General features: G+C 43.2%; 1 protein-coding gene across 1 annotated transcript in view; it reads right to left on the minus strand.

Annotated features, from left to right (window-relative positions):
* Positions 1 to 14,583, minus strand: part of adcy7 (adenylate cyclase 7) — a 165,141-nt gene that overhangs the window by 97,324 nt on the left and 53,234 nt on the right. The window contains exon 2 of the mRNA XM_078544302.1: positions 1,402 to 1,938. Within this exon, the coding sequence (XP_078400428.1) occupies positions 1,402 to 1,575 (174 nt within the window). The 5' untranslated portion in view covers positions 1,576 to 1,938. The remainder of the gene's footprint in view (positions 1 to 1,401; positions 1,939 to 14,583) is intronic.

The raw sequence follows: 14,583 nt of genomic DNA on the forward strand, positions 1-14,583 counted from the left end.
CTGCCCTTCAACGGTGTTGGTTTTCACATGTTCGCTGATAAAATCCATCTCTACCTCACCACCACCCTTCTGGACTCCTCTACAATTAGTAAGTTATCAGACTGCCTACTTGACATCCAGTACTGGTTGAGTAGAAATATCCTCCAATTAAATATTGGGAAAATTGAAGCCATTGTTTTCAGTACCCACTCCAAACTCTGTTCCCTAGCGACCAACTCCATGCATCTCTGTAGCAACAGTCTGAGACTGAACCAGCCTATACACAATCTTGGTGTCATATTTGACCCCAAGATGAGCTTCCGACCGCTTATTCATGTCGTCACTAAGATTGCATGTTTCCACTTCTGTAATATCATCCAACTTCATCCCTGTATCAGCTCATCCGTTGCTGAAACCCTCATTCTTGTCTTGGTAACCTCTTGGTTACTCCTGGCTAGTCTCCCAAATTCTCCCCGCCATAAACTAGAGGTCATCCAAAACACTGCTGACTGTGTCTTAACTCGCACATTCACCTTTCTCCCCTGGGCTCGTTGACTTATATTGGTCTCCAGTCAAACAACACCTCGATTTTAAAATTCCCATCCTTGTTTTCAAATCCCTCCATGGCGTCATTCTTCTCTATCTCTGAATTATCCCCCAGCCCCACAACCCTCCAAGATATCTGCACTCACCTAATGCTGGAATCTTGAGCATCCCCGCTTTTAATCACTCCACCATTGGTAGCCATACATTCAACTGCCTGGGTCCTAAGCTCTGGAATTCCCTCCCTATATCTCTCTGCCTCGCTACCTCACTTTGTCCCTTGAAAAAATCCCTTTAAACCTACCTCTTGGACCAAGCTTTTAATAAGCTGACTTAATTTTCCCTATGTGGCTCGGCATCAAAAAGTTGTTTTATAATGCTCCTGTGCAGTGCCTTGGAGTGCTTCATTACATTAAAGGCATTACACAAATATAAGTTATTGTTATTGGTAAAGGCGTTATTGTAGTGCTGGTAGGAGGGATGCTCCAGGATTTTGACCCAGTGTTGTTGAAGGAATGGCGGTATATGTACAATTCAGGATAGAGCACGGCCTGGCAGGGAATTTAGGGATGTGGGTTCCCTTGCGACTGGCAAACGTGAGGAGGATATTAATGTCAAAGCTTGCTCCAGCCCCTTTCCTCAAAATGCTACATAAATTGAACTACATAATTCTGAAACCTTCAAAATATGATAGTTGTAAAATGTGATTAGTCAATGTTGTCACAATTAATTGGCCCCACTTTTAGATTTTCTGATCTAAACTATAAACCAGTTTTGTACTGAAAAATAACATTGGAAAGTTGCACACTTTTTTGACTTACAAAGAATAAAAACAATTTGTAGTGTGTAAAAGAACTAAATTTTTAGACTGACACTTACCAGTTCAATGGAAAAGAAAAGAGCAATCAGAGCTACACAAGCCCCAGTAATAATCACTAGGAAGAGGAGAACAAGTGGAAATTGCTGGCTCATACAGCAGTAAGTCTCATAGAGTGAGTCTGTACTTTTACGAGCTTCATTTTCATTAATGAAGTATTTCCCCTTTGATGGCATTGTTATAGTTTTGAATTTTTCTTTGTAAAGAAAGATGCTGGAAGTTCAAACTTAGAGCATAGCTATTAAGGGTTTCCTGTTAAAACAGTTTTTCACTTCCTGTCTGGCTAAAAAGCACTGTTCTTGGTTCAGTCGCATTCTGTGTCTGGCTTTTTACTTCTCGCTCAAATACAGTGTAAAAGGAAGTGGGGATCAGCCTTCCCAGTCTGTCCTGATGCTTTGCCCCACCACGTGCTCAGCGTGTTTCTCGGCTTTGAAAGAATGTCTTGTTTCCAGTGCTTCTGAATGATCATTGCCAAATAAATTATATTCTTCACAACATCTGGGGATGGATGGTTAATGCTTCCTCCAGTGTTATCAGTTCTGCAAGGAGTCCAATGAAAGAAAAAGAAGTTAGATCAAATGTTTTACATGTGCGACATTCCACATTGCGTGCTCTCAGCAAATTGCTATTCAACCTTTTCTTTGTTAACTGGACATTTACTGTGCCTTTGTTGAACATCTCCCCCATATTTTTTTCAAATAAATACATATTTAAGTAACTACCTTCTCTCCTGGGTTTGATTTATTCTGAAAATGTGAAACAATTTCAATAATCTACATAAGGAATTAAAACTAGTACCTCAACTGTATTAAATTCAGTTACAACTGTACTAAGAGATTGCAGAAACTTAGCTTAAATTTGCACTAAAAACGTTACTACAACTTCCTTCCCAACCTTCCTAATATAGCAATGCAAAGAAAACACACAATAGATGATGATTAACATTTTGGTGCTTTTAAATTTCACTGATCTTTAGCATTTACCACAGCTGTAGCTTGTTTCTGCTCGTTTAAATGGCAAGGCACATTTAGAAAGGCTTATTTCTTACACAGACATTTACACTGCTTCAGTAAGGTTTTACTAATCTCCCAATTTATAACATCAACTGTATATACAACTTAAAAATACTGTGCAGAGAAAGAGATTCAAACATTTTTCTTCTTCCAAAGGTACAACAGCCAGCCTGAGCATCTTAAAGGTTAGCGATTAAAATACATCTTCACGCTTTGCTTTTTGGAGGGCAGAGACTGAGGAAGTGCATGTTACTGCTTACAGTTTTCATTACTAGAAGTTCCATGGTGACAGCAAAGAGTAAGGAACAATGAATGTTTAGTGTTGAGGGATACATTTAAGGAGCTATGACCAACACTTCACGAATGGATGTTTGAATGAACTTCTTTCAGCACTCCGGAAACTGTGGTATTGTAACTGTAGCATGAAGAATAGGATTCTATTAAGGGCAGATAACTTGGTCACAGCATTTTCACGACTAAATTCCCTTCACCATGGCAGTTTTTGGCCCTTCCTCGTGGGAAACAATGCCTGCACCAGAGCCAGAATAACAAAACAGTTAACTTAACCAACTTGTATACACTGTTTTATAAATTATAGGATTATAGAGGAACTCAACACACAATAGATCAATCTTTACATAACAGAAGGAATTCTAGCTTCTCTTCCCCACAGGGGATAAAGAATGCTGAATATTAAGTACTGAAATGGGAATTTGACCTACAAATGAGAGAGAACTGAATAAGTTGAATGGGAAGCTAAAGTTGTGTAGCTACCCACATAATATATAAAACTTTGTTGATACCACAAGAATAGGTAAAATATATTAAAACAAAATTTATATTCCATAAACATATGTGGTTACTTACCATTATCACACCAACACGGACATTCAAAAGTTATCCCACATCGAGACTGACCGCCTGGCCAAAATAACCTTTCAACCAGTTGGTGGCACAAAACAAAGGTGGTGTGCTAGCTCGGTCAACAAGTGCCTAGGATAGTCACAACTAATTCCAAAATAACCATAGTCATACTTCCTATGGCATGAGCAGCATATTAGCATGGATACAGTGCATCAATTAAATAGTGTTGGAGGATCTGGGAGGGAGAAAATAATTTAAACTCTGCCACACTAGAAAGGGACAACAGGTCAGGTGTTCGTTTTACACCCAGCCCAATTTGACTCCTCAATGGCCTGAATCCACTCATTTTCCACATGGCGGGTTACATCTGGAGCCCCCCGAAGGTCTATGCTTGTCCCCCTCTTATTTCTCATCTACATGCTGTCCCTCAGCAACACAATCCAAAAACAGAGTGTCGGCTTCCACATGTACACTGACGGCATCCCACTCTCTCTCACCACCAGTACTGGATGAGCAGAAATTTCCTCCACTTAAGCATTGAGAAGAACAAAGTGATTGTCTTTGGGTCTCCACCACAAACTGTATTTCCTTCATTACAATAGGGACTATACTTCAAAAGTACACCATTGGCTGCAAAGCGGTTTGGAATGTCCTGTGGTCAGGAAAGATGTTACATAAATGCAAATCGTTCTTTATTTCTTTCCTAGCACTAGCTCCGTCCTTCTCCCCTGCCACTATATGAAGCAAACTGTTCACAACCTCGGCAACTCAGCTGCCCCATATCCTAACTTGGGCCATGTCTGGTTCACCCATCACCCTGTGCTTGCTGACCTATATTGGCTTTCAGTCCAGCAATGCCTCGATTTGAAAGTTCTCATCTTTGTTTTCAAATTCCTCCATGGCTTCATCCCTTCCTATCTTTGTAACCTCCTCCAGCCATACAACCATCCAAGATACCTGTGCTCTTCTAATCCTGGCCTCTTGCGCATCTCCAATTTTCCTCACTCCATTATTAGCACCCATACCTTCAGCTGCCAAGGCCATTAGGCTCTGGAATTCCCTCTATAAACTTCTCCACCTCTCCCCTCTTTTAAAACCTACCCCATTCACCAAGCTTTTGGTCAGGCAGCACCTTTTGGAGAGAAAAGCAGAGTTAATGATCCGGATTTTCAAATGTGCATAGGGTTGGGACCCGGTGCAGGCATGATTTAAAAATCATGGTCCTGGAGGTCGTCATGGGGTCCGGACACCTCCGGGAGAGCTTAACATTTCCAGAGGGCTGGCAGGGGAAAAAAATGGAGAACCTGCTCGCTGCCAATTACAGCCCATTAACTCCTTTAGGAGCTTGTTAAGGGGACAGTGTGGTCAGGGTTGTGATTTTTAAAGGTTTTCTAGTCAAATCTGATCTGTTGTAAGTTAGTGCCCAGGTTCATTCCAGGGACATCAGAATGTTTCTTTTCATTTAGAATCACAGAGTCATAGAGGTTTACAACACAGAAAAGGGCCCTTCGGCCCATCAAGTCTGCGCTGGTCAAACAAGTACCTAACTATTCTAATCCCATTTTCCAGCACTAGGCCCATAGCCTTGTATGCCATGGCATCACAAGTGCACATCCAAATACTTCTTAAATGTTATGAGGGTTTCTGCCTCTACCACCCTTTCAGGCAGTCGGTTCCAGATTCCCACCACCCTCTGGGTAAAAGAATTCTTCTTCACATCCCCTCTATACCTCCTGCTATTGGTTATTGATCACTCCACCAAGGGGAAAATTTCCTTCCTTTCTACCCTATCTATGCCCCTCATGATTGAGGTGTATAAAATTATGTCCCCCCTCAATCTCCTCTGCTCCAGGGAAAATAACCCCAGTCAATCCAATCTCTCTTCATAACTAAAACTTTCCAGCCCAGGCAACATCCTGGTAAATCTCCTCTGCACTCTCTCTAGTGCAATTCCTATTATGCGGATTCCAGAAATGCACGCAATACTCTACCTGTGGCCTAACCAGCGTTTTATACAGTTCCAGCATAACCTCCCTGCTCTTATAATCCATGCCTCGGCTAATAAAAGCAAGTAGCCCATATACCATATTTATGAAGATCTGAAGCTTCAGGGGCCAGCTTGAGCCAGGTCCATCGCTGTATCTTTACATTGCAATCATGACCATTTTCCTATATCTCAAATAAAAGCAAAATACTGCGGATGCTGGAGATCTGAAATAAAAACATAAAGTGCTGGAAAAATTCATCGGGTCTGGCAGCATCTGTGGAGAGAAAAACAGAGCTAACGTTTTGGGTCCCCCAATATGACTCTTCTTTGGAACTTGCTTAAAACTTGCTACATCTCAAACGTTCCTCAATTCTGATGAAAGATCATGGACCTGAAACGTTAACTCTGTTTGTCTCTCCACAGATGCAGCCTGAACTGCTGAGTATTTGCAGAAATTTCTGTTTTTATTTCAGATTTTCAGCATCCGCTGTATTTCACTTTTGTATTAAAATGCACTGTTTGAGTAGAAAGCGATTGCTTTTCAGATAACAATGCTCGTAAAAAATAGACCCCACTAGTTGATTAATGCAAATAAGAGTGTGTGGTATAAATTTTATCCAGAATCTTCACAAGTCACACTTGTAGCTTAAAACTATTTCATAAACCCAGAATTGGTTTAAAAAGGATATAAATAAAGTGCTGTGCTCAATTCTTTCATTTGAAGAGTACAGATGTGAACTGGTTCAAGTGTAGGAATCTGGGTAAGACAACCAAGTGAAATGGATTGCTTTATAAACGTTTCCCCAGTTTTTTCTCCTGTTCTGCTTGAAACACATGCCCAACTGGAATACAGTTCTGTAGGGGCAGGCAGCTCCCCAGTGTCTTACCTGGGTGGCTTGTCATCATTAGTGAGTTTACTTGATAGAAATTGGCAAGCTATTCATGCACTGGGGCATCACAGCTGTTCTAATTCTGCTCTCAGCTGACATCCACATCTGTACACTTACAGAAGCAGTCAGTGGGTCGTGATCAGGAGCCAGGAAGCTGACTTCTTTGGTTTCTTTCCCCACTCCTGCAGAACTGTAGCAGCATGACCTGTGCTTTTTGCAAAGGAGCAAAAAAGCAATTTGCATCACTTGGATATATAAACATATTTCTACACTTAGAATTGTTCACACCTGTGCTCCTAAAACAAGCAGAGATACTGAGGCCATGTGTAGTGTCTTTCCTCCGCCGAAGGAACTCAGGTCTTATGATGTCTGCAGATGCATTATTGAGGAAGACCAAGATTTCACTACTCTTGCTAAAAATCAGCATTTATACCAGCTGCACTTCTATAGACTAAAAACCCTTACAATTCATACAGGCACTGCACAACACTGCACACAGGTGTTAAAATGGCAACGTGATACAATTGTTAACCCCACCTCCGGTCTCTTGGAAACCCCTCAGATGCATAGAATTATGCTGTCACACCCTGCCATTGTTGCTGACCTTTGGCAAAACTAATAAAGTTTTGGCCTTACTCAAGAATACATCTGCTTCTGGAGTACTCCAGAAGACATGAGTTTCCATGGTTATCTAAGGTGTTAATTTGTTAATTATCCTGGGGCCAGTACATGCAATCACAAACATCATTGTTCAAGGTTGACAACCCATTCAATATTGATGAATGGTTGTTTGATCTAAATTGATTATGAGAGGTGTAGCCATTTATTGCCTTTTGTTTCTGTAATAAAGTTAGATTATATTTGTAAAGTGACACTTGTTTTACCTGGGGAGCAGAAGACCAGCAGTTGGCATATCCAGTACCACACAGTCATTGGTGGAATTTAATGCACGAGATGCAAATGCCAACAGTGGATCCAGAAGTCGACGGAACTCCGCTTATGTTGGGAAAGGCTGACTGATTTCACGGTGGCTAGCCAATTAGCTATGCAGAGTCACGGGATCCAGCCAATTACTTGGTGAGGGGCAGGCAGGGAGTTGGCGAACCCACCATCAGCTGACAGGGTCAGATGTCCAGGTGCCATATTTAAGAAGAGCCCGGACATGTATGCATTGCTTTCAGGCCAGCAGCATCTGTTCTGCAGAGTTTGCTACAGAGCCCACGGTTCAGCAATACATCTCTGCAGGTTCCCCTCCAGGCTGCCCAGGAATGGCAGAAGGTGCTCTTCCTCCCCCCCCAACAGCACCAGGAGACCCTCCTGCTTGACCAAGGAGGCCTGGATGGAGGTTGCAGCTGAGTTCAGAGGCCATTGGATCCACAGACACACATGGGTCCAATGTAGGAAGAGAGTCAACGACCTATTATGCACCAAAAGGATAAGCAATTAAAAAAAAGTGGCTAACATGGGGGCATTAAGCAATGTCTCTGTGTGAGGGGAGAGGTAGGCCAGGCAGGAGTTTATATTGTTAGCCTCATCAGCAAATGTAGCATGAGGCCTGAATGTGTGTGTAAGCCAGATCATACAGATAAAGTTGTACTACAGTGAGAGTGCAGACCACTTACTAGTGGAGGCCCTGTTATCTGGGATACTTGCCCAGAATTAGGTGCCCATTGAGATATCACTAAATCTTGCCTTCTGCCTGCAGCAGAAACTGGTGCATATTGAAAAGGAATGGGCAAAGACCAGTGGAGAAATGCCCAACGTTAACCTCCTAACCCTTGCAGAGGAGGAGATAGTGGAACCGAGTGGGCAGCAGGGCAGCCGGCCAGTTGCGGACAGCGAGGCAGGAATACCAGGAGAGCAGAGTGAGGAGGCCTCTAACCTGGTGTTGACCACTGGGAAACAGGAGACACGTGTGATACAGCAACAAGGTTGGGATTGTGCGAAGTGAACCTATGTCTGTCTTCGCCACTGCAAGTCCTCGCATTCTGGAGAGATGGCCAGCTCCAGTGACAACAATCCAACAGTCCACCTCGGAGGATGAGGACACGAATGATTCAGGTGTTCCGTCACATCCTTCCCCCGCACCCTCCACCAACACAGAGACAGCCACCTCGGGGTCACGTGCCTGTGATTAGGCTCAGGGTCACAGTGTGGTAAGCACACCACAGACAAATCACATCAGCTGATTGAGACTGTGACAGTCAAGGGACCTGACAGCCAGAGACCAGGCCTATGCTGAGCCCCATGCTGATAATTAGTTTCTGATCATGGCCTCAAGAAACCTGCTGGAGGTGCAGAGACAGACAAGGGAACATCTGGCAGCGATGCCAGAGGATGAGGCGGTGGGGCTGGCTGGGGGGCAGGGCCGCGGGGCAGTTCTGGACAGCGAGGCGGGGTACCAAGAGAGCAGAGTGAGGTGCCCTCCCAACCTGGTGTTGACCATTGTGGGTATTCGCAGCCTTGCATGGACAGTGGAGGAGGTCTGCCATGTCTCAGACATATGAGCGCTAGCTTCCTCCATGGAAAGACTGGTGACCACCATGAAGAGCCAGGTCCAGCAGACCATTCAGTGGTTGCCAATAAGCACACAGACCTGCATTTCACCGCTCTGGTCATGGGCCCTATACAGAAATGGCTAGGAAAGAGGGGGACAAGAGACTTGGATCTCCTTCCAGGTGCCCTTTCTTGTCTAGGAGTCAGGGAGGTGCCATCATGCACTGAGGGAGGAGGAGTACCAGCTCACCACCTTGGAGGCATCATCTCAGGGCACACCAAGGGGGGTATGCCAGGCCATGAGGTTACAGAGCGTGATTGAATGCAATTCTGCTGCTGATGATGGCCCACAGTGCCTCATGGATGCCTAGTTTTGAGTTGATAGATCTGTTTGAAATCACAATGGTGGTGCCACACAACACGATGGAGGGTAGATTGGTGAGGACAAGATCAAGAAGGTTTTTCCCTCTTGTTGGTTCCCTTATCACCTGTATACCCCTGCAGACCCAATATGGCTGCAATGTTATTTAGGACTTGGCCAACTTAGTCAGCAGTAGAGTTACCAAGCCATTCTTGGTGATGGACAGCGAAGTCCCCCACCCAGAGTACAATGCGTGCCCTTGCCATCCTCAGTGCTTCTTCCAAGTGGTGTTCAACATGGAGGAGTACCGATTCATCAGCTGAGGGGGGGAGGTTGTGGGGAGGGCTGCGGTACGTGGCAATCAGTGGGAGGTTTCTTTGCCCATGTTTGATCTGATGCCATTAGACTTCAAGGGGTCTGGAGTCAATGTTGAGGACACCAAAGACAACTCCATCCCAACTGTATACCACTGTGCCGGTGGGACCGGACATACCCAGGGATGGTCATGGTGGTGTCTGGGACTTGCCTGTAAGGTATGATTCTATGAGTATGACTATGTCAGGCTGTTGCTTCACTGTTCTGTGAGACAGCACTCCCAATTTTGACAAGCACCAACCTGTTAGCAAGGAGGATTTTGCAGGGTCGTCAGGGCTGGGTTTGCCATTGTCATTTCCGGTTCCAAGGTCAATGCTGGGTGGTCCGTCCAGTTTCATTCCTTATTGAGTTTTCTGTAGCAATTTGATATAACTGAATGTCTTGCTAGGCCATTGTAGAGGGCATTTAAGTCAACCAGATTGCTGTGGTTCTGGAGTCACATATAGATCTTCCCTAAAGGGCACTAGTGAACCAGGTGGGTTTTTACAACAGTCGACAATGGTTTCATGGTCATCATTACTGAGACTAGCTTTTAATTCCAGATTTATTCATTGAATTTAAATTCCACCAGCTGCCATGGCAGGATTTGAATTCATGTCTCCAAAGCATTAGCCTAGGCCTTTGGATTGCTCGTCCAGTGACGTTACCAATACGCTACCACTTCCCCATAAATATAGACTTCCCTCTCAATATATCTTGCCACATCTATGCACATGAACCCCAGAACCGGCTGTCCAGCCATATATTCTTTAGGACTATGCCATTAAGTCAACATTGCTTCTTCCTATCTCTTCTGCCAAAATGCATTGCCTCTCACTTTTCTGTATTAAATTCCGTCTGCCACTTGTCTGCTCGTTCTGAGAGCCCATCTATGTCCTGCTGCAGTCAACTGGGTAGCAGAACAACTGAGCTAGATTCTAAAAGGTAGCTTGTTCGACATGGCAAGAAGTGAGTGTTGTTTCTGAGGAAAGTGAGTGTTGTCTTCGTTATTTTATCAGGGTACAGGGGGACGAGTGTATTTCAGTGTTACACTGTTTACTATTCTTTCAGCTGCCGTATATAAGTAAAACCACACTTTTGTTCAAATTTTCAGACTCTGTCGATAAACAGTACATATCCAACAATGGCAACAACATTTTCAGTTCACTTTCCAAGAAAAGGTGGGAAAATATGAAGTTGTTCACTTTGGATGGAAGAACAAAGAAGCAGAGTATTACTTAAATGGTGATGCAAATTCTACCAGATGAAAGCCCTCCCCTAGGAGCTAATTGCAACTGGGCAACCTGGAAGTGCCTTAACAGACTTAGGACTGGTGTAGGTCGTTCAAAGGTGTCACTAAGCAAATGGGGATATACAACCAGCCCGACAACTTGTGAATGTGGAACTGAGCCACAGACTATGCAACATCTCCTGCAATGTCTATCGCTAGAGGAACCCTGCACTGTTGCAGATCTTGCCGAATTCAACAACGAGGCGCAAAAATGTGTCCAGTTCTGGCTGGGCCATGTATAGACTGTCCGTGGACACAATAAGAAGACTTAAATGGAGAACGGCTGCATAATACTGAGGTGCAGAGAGATCTAGGTGTTCTAGTACATGAGTCACAAAAAGTTAGTATGCAGGTACAGCAAATAATTAAGAAGGCTAATGGAATCCTATCCTTTATTACAAGAGGGATTGAACATAAAAGTAAGGATGTTATGCTTCAGTTGTACAGGGCATTGGCGAGATTGCGCCTCAAATACTGTGTGCAGTTTTGGTCTCCTTATTTAAGGAAGGATGTAAATGCATTGGAGGCAGTTCAAATGAGGTTTACTAGAGTGATACCTGGAATGAGTGGGTTGTCTTATGAGGAAAGGTTGGTCAGACTGGGCTGGAGTTTAGAAGAGTGGCGGGTGATTTGATTGAAGTATACAAGACCCTGAACGGCCTTGACAAAGTGGACATCGAAAGGATACTTCCTCTTGTGGGTAAGTCCAAAACTAAGGGGCACTGTTTTAAAATTAGGGGGCGCCCTTTCAGGACAGAGATGAGGAGAATTTTTCCTCTGAGGGTTGTGCGACTTTGGAACTCTCTGCCTCAGAAGGCAGTGGAGGTGGGGTCATTGAATATTTTTAAGGCAGAGGTGGATTGATTCCCTTGCCTAACAAGAATCTAAGGTTATTGGGGGTAGATGGGAATGTGGAAATCGAAACACAAGATGATCAGCCATGATCTTATTGAGTGGTGGAGCAGGCTCAAGGGGCCGAATAGTCTACTCCTGTTCCTATTTCTTATGTTCTTAAAAGAGGATCATGTGGTTGGATGTGACCCATTCTAGTGGCCAGTTTACAGATTATGAGCTCCATTATGGTCCTTGGGTTTTGCTACTGTTCAACAAATTATTGGGCAGAAGGAAGCATCCTCTTCAGATAATCAAAGACATTAGGGCCAGGATTTTATGGTCCCTCCCGGCCAGGGGGATATTACGGTCCCGCTGAACTGAATGGAGATTTAAGTGGCTCGCTGCATCCACCCGGGGGTGGGGAGACATGCCGCGGTGAGGCCATAAAATCCTGGCCTAGGTCTGCTTATGTGAGTGGCTGATGATGCTGCACTCAAGTATCCAGCCAGAGAGGGTGACAGAATTAGCTTGAAGAGCAGTGACTAATGCTATTGAGGGAAACACAGCAGCTAATTTACAGAAAACCATATAAATGGCAGTGAAGTGGATGACATGTTCATTGGTTTTGTTTTGGTGCGGTTGGTTGAGTATTTGGTCAGGTCAGTGGGAGAACTCACTCATTGCTCTTCTTCAAAATAGCAACATGTGATCTTTAACAAAGGCCTGAATGAACAGTCTCAGCTTAATGTCTTATCCAAAGGCCAGCCCTCTAGTGTCAGCCTGGATTATGTGCTGAAATTATGGAGTAAGACTTCAATGTACAGCCTGGTTTAGAGGCAAGAGCGTGAATAACTGAGCCAAACTGATACATCCAGCACAAAGACGTTGGTCTAGAATTTCTGCTAGCACAATTTGAATGAAATCAGCCAAACCAGTACAAAAGTTCACAGAATTTCAAGCACAAATTATGTACAAATGGACTTTCTGGGATCTTTTGGGCCTGTTTAAAACCCTCACACTGACCCTACCCCCAAATTGAATGGATCATCAGTAAGACTTTCCACTAATTGCACCTGAATGCAAGCCTTTGAGGTGGCTCTTAAAATTAAACTAACTTTAGCCACAAAGACATATAAATGCTTGTTTTAAAAGCTTTTTGATTTTCATTTAACTGTACATGAATATAACTAGAAAATATTTCTGTGCAGTTATTTTAAAATCATTATCAGTTATTTAAATTTGGGTTACTCACAAGTGCTGGACTAAGCATGTTAAAAATGCTTATTTGTGTGATAAACCCATTTTCAGCTTTATTAATCAAACTTCTCCAAGCTACCTGAAATATAACATGGAATATTTTTTCAAGCAAAGTGTTTTTTTTAAATTACGTTCTAAAATGGTGCTGATTGTGCTGGTTTGTGGCAGATTTTATGTTTGGTGATACACAAATAGGTTTGAGGGAAAACTTGAGGGGGAAAAAAACCACTTTTTAAAACTAACACGAATTTGGGTGCAATTTGCCCCTGGATCATCAACTCTGCTTCAAGTGAAACTCCAGGCCAAGTAATATTCATCCTCTACACTCAGAAAACAGCATTCTTTGTGTTGATTAGACTAAGATAATCAGATCTCCAGATCTCACTGCTGTATCTCCATTTGATTCCGAATGAACGGTAGAAAATTGGATATATATCAGTGTTAAACAAAAGAAAGGACTTGTATTTATATAGTGCCATGTTGCATTTACAAATCTTTAAAGTTCTTCAAAACTAGTCAATTTCTCTTCATCTGCTGTTTTTATGTAGGCAAAACCCAGCAAGCAGTTACACAGAGCAAAATCACTAAATGACAAATGAGGTAAATGAGCAATTAATTTGTTTCTTTTTGGTGGTGATAGGTAAGGGTGAATGTCAACCCAGAACCTGCTCTTCAAATAGCGCTATAGAATCTTGAGTGGTCAGCTCAACAGGCAGGCGGGGCTTTTTTCTCATTCATCTGAAAGACTGCACTCCGACTGTGCAACAGTACTGAATTAGGAGCCTGGATTTTAAGCTCAAATCCTGAAATGGGGACTGAACCCACAATTCAGATGCAAAGGCAAAACTAATACCAGTTGAACCAAACCAACAAGGAAAAACACAAGCCAGCAAAATATTTATTGATATATTCCAACTGTTTAGAATTATCTTCTATAAACTAATAACTAGGAGACCTTGTGGCACAGTGGGTGGTGTCCCTCCCTCTAAGCCAGAAGCTCTGAGTTCAACTCCGACTCCAGGCCTTGATGGCCAAGGAAGGTGTGTTCATAACATGACGAAACATGTATCAACTTGTAAATCCTTCCAACGTATGCCAATGGCAGGCGGTAAGAGTGGAAGAGATTCTTGGTCAGTCATGTGATGGAAAGAAATTGGAGCCTCTACCATCACTATCCATAGCTCCAGGCTACAACATGCATGTAAAATTGTATGTTGCCACAGCAACTTAGACTCCTTGGGGAGGGGCAGGGGGGAGATGGGGAGGCTGGTTGGCTCAGTTGGCTGGATGGCCGGTGTGGATCAGATTGGCGCCAACAGCTCAAGGTTCAATTCCTGTTCTGGTTCGGGTGGATTTGGAACCTGCCTCCTTGCCCTGATGGAGATCATGGCTATGTGGGTTGGACCTGTCTTCAGGTAGAGAATTCAAGAAGAAACTAATAACTCTCTCATTGAATTTTGCAAGTTTCTTGCTCCCACCCCCTCAAAAAAGGGGGAGGGGGAACAGCATATGCAGCTAAATTATCAATGCTTTCAAAATTCTACAAAATTGATATTACAATATAAATCAGCCTGTTAATTTTTTCTAAGAAGACTTTATACAGCCCTGCAGCTGCATACATTTCTAGTATAAAAGTTAATCAGACAATTTACTTCCTCTAAATTTGCCTTCTGGTATGTCTGGTTACACCGTTAAGAATCATAATCAAGCTGTGTTAGAAGAGAACATTTATAACATTCAATCACAATGTAAAAAGAGTGAAGGCCCTGAAATGCATCAAATCTTCTGTTCAGAATTTTTTGCTTTTCTAGTGGACTCCATTCCTATTTTCAACCTA

This window comes from Cetorhinus maximus, chromosome 6 (assembly GCF_964194155.1).
Source record: "Cetorhinus maximus chromosome 6, sCetMax3.hap1.1, whole genome shotgun sequence".
Lineage (NCBI taxonomy): Eukaryota > Metazoa > Chordata > Chondrichthyes > Lamniformes > Cetorhinidae > Cetorhinus > Cetorhinus maximus.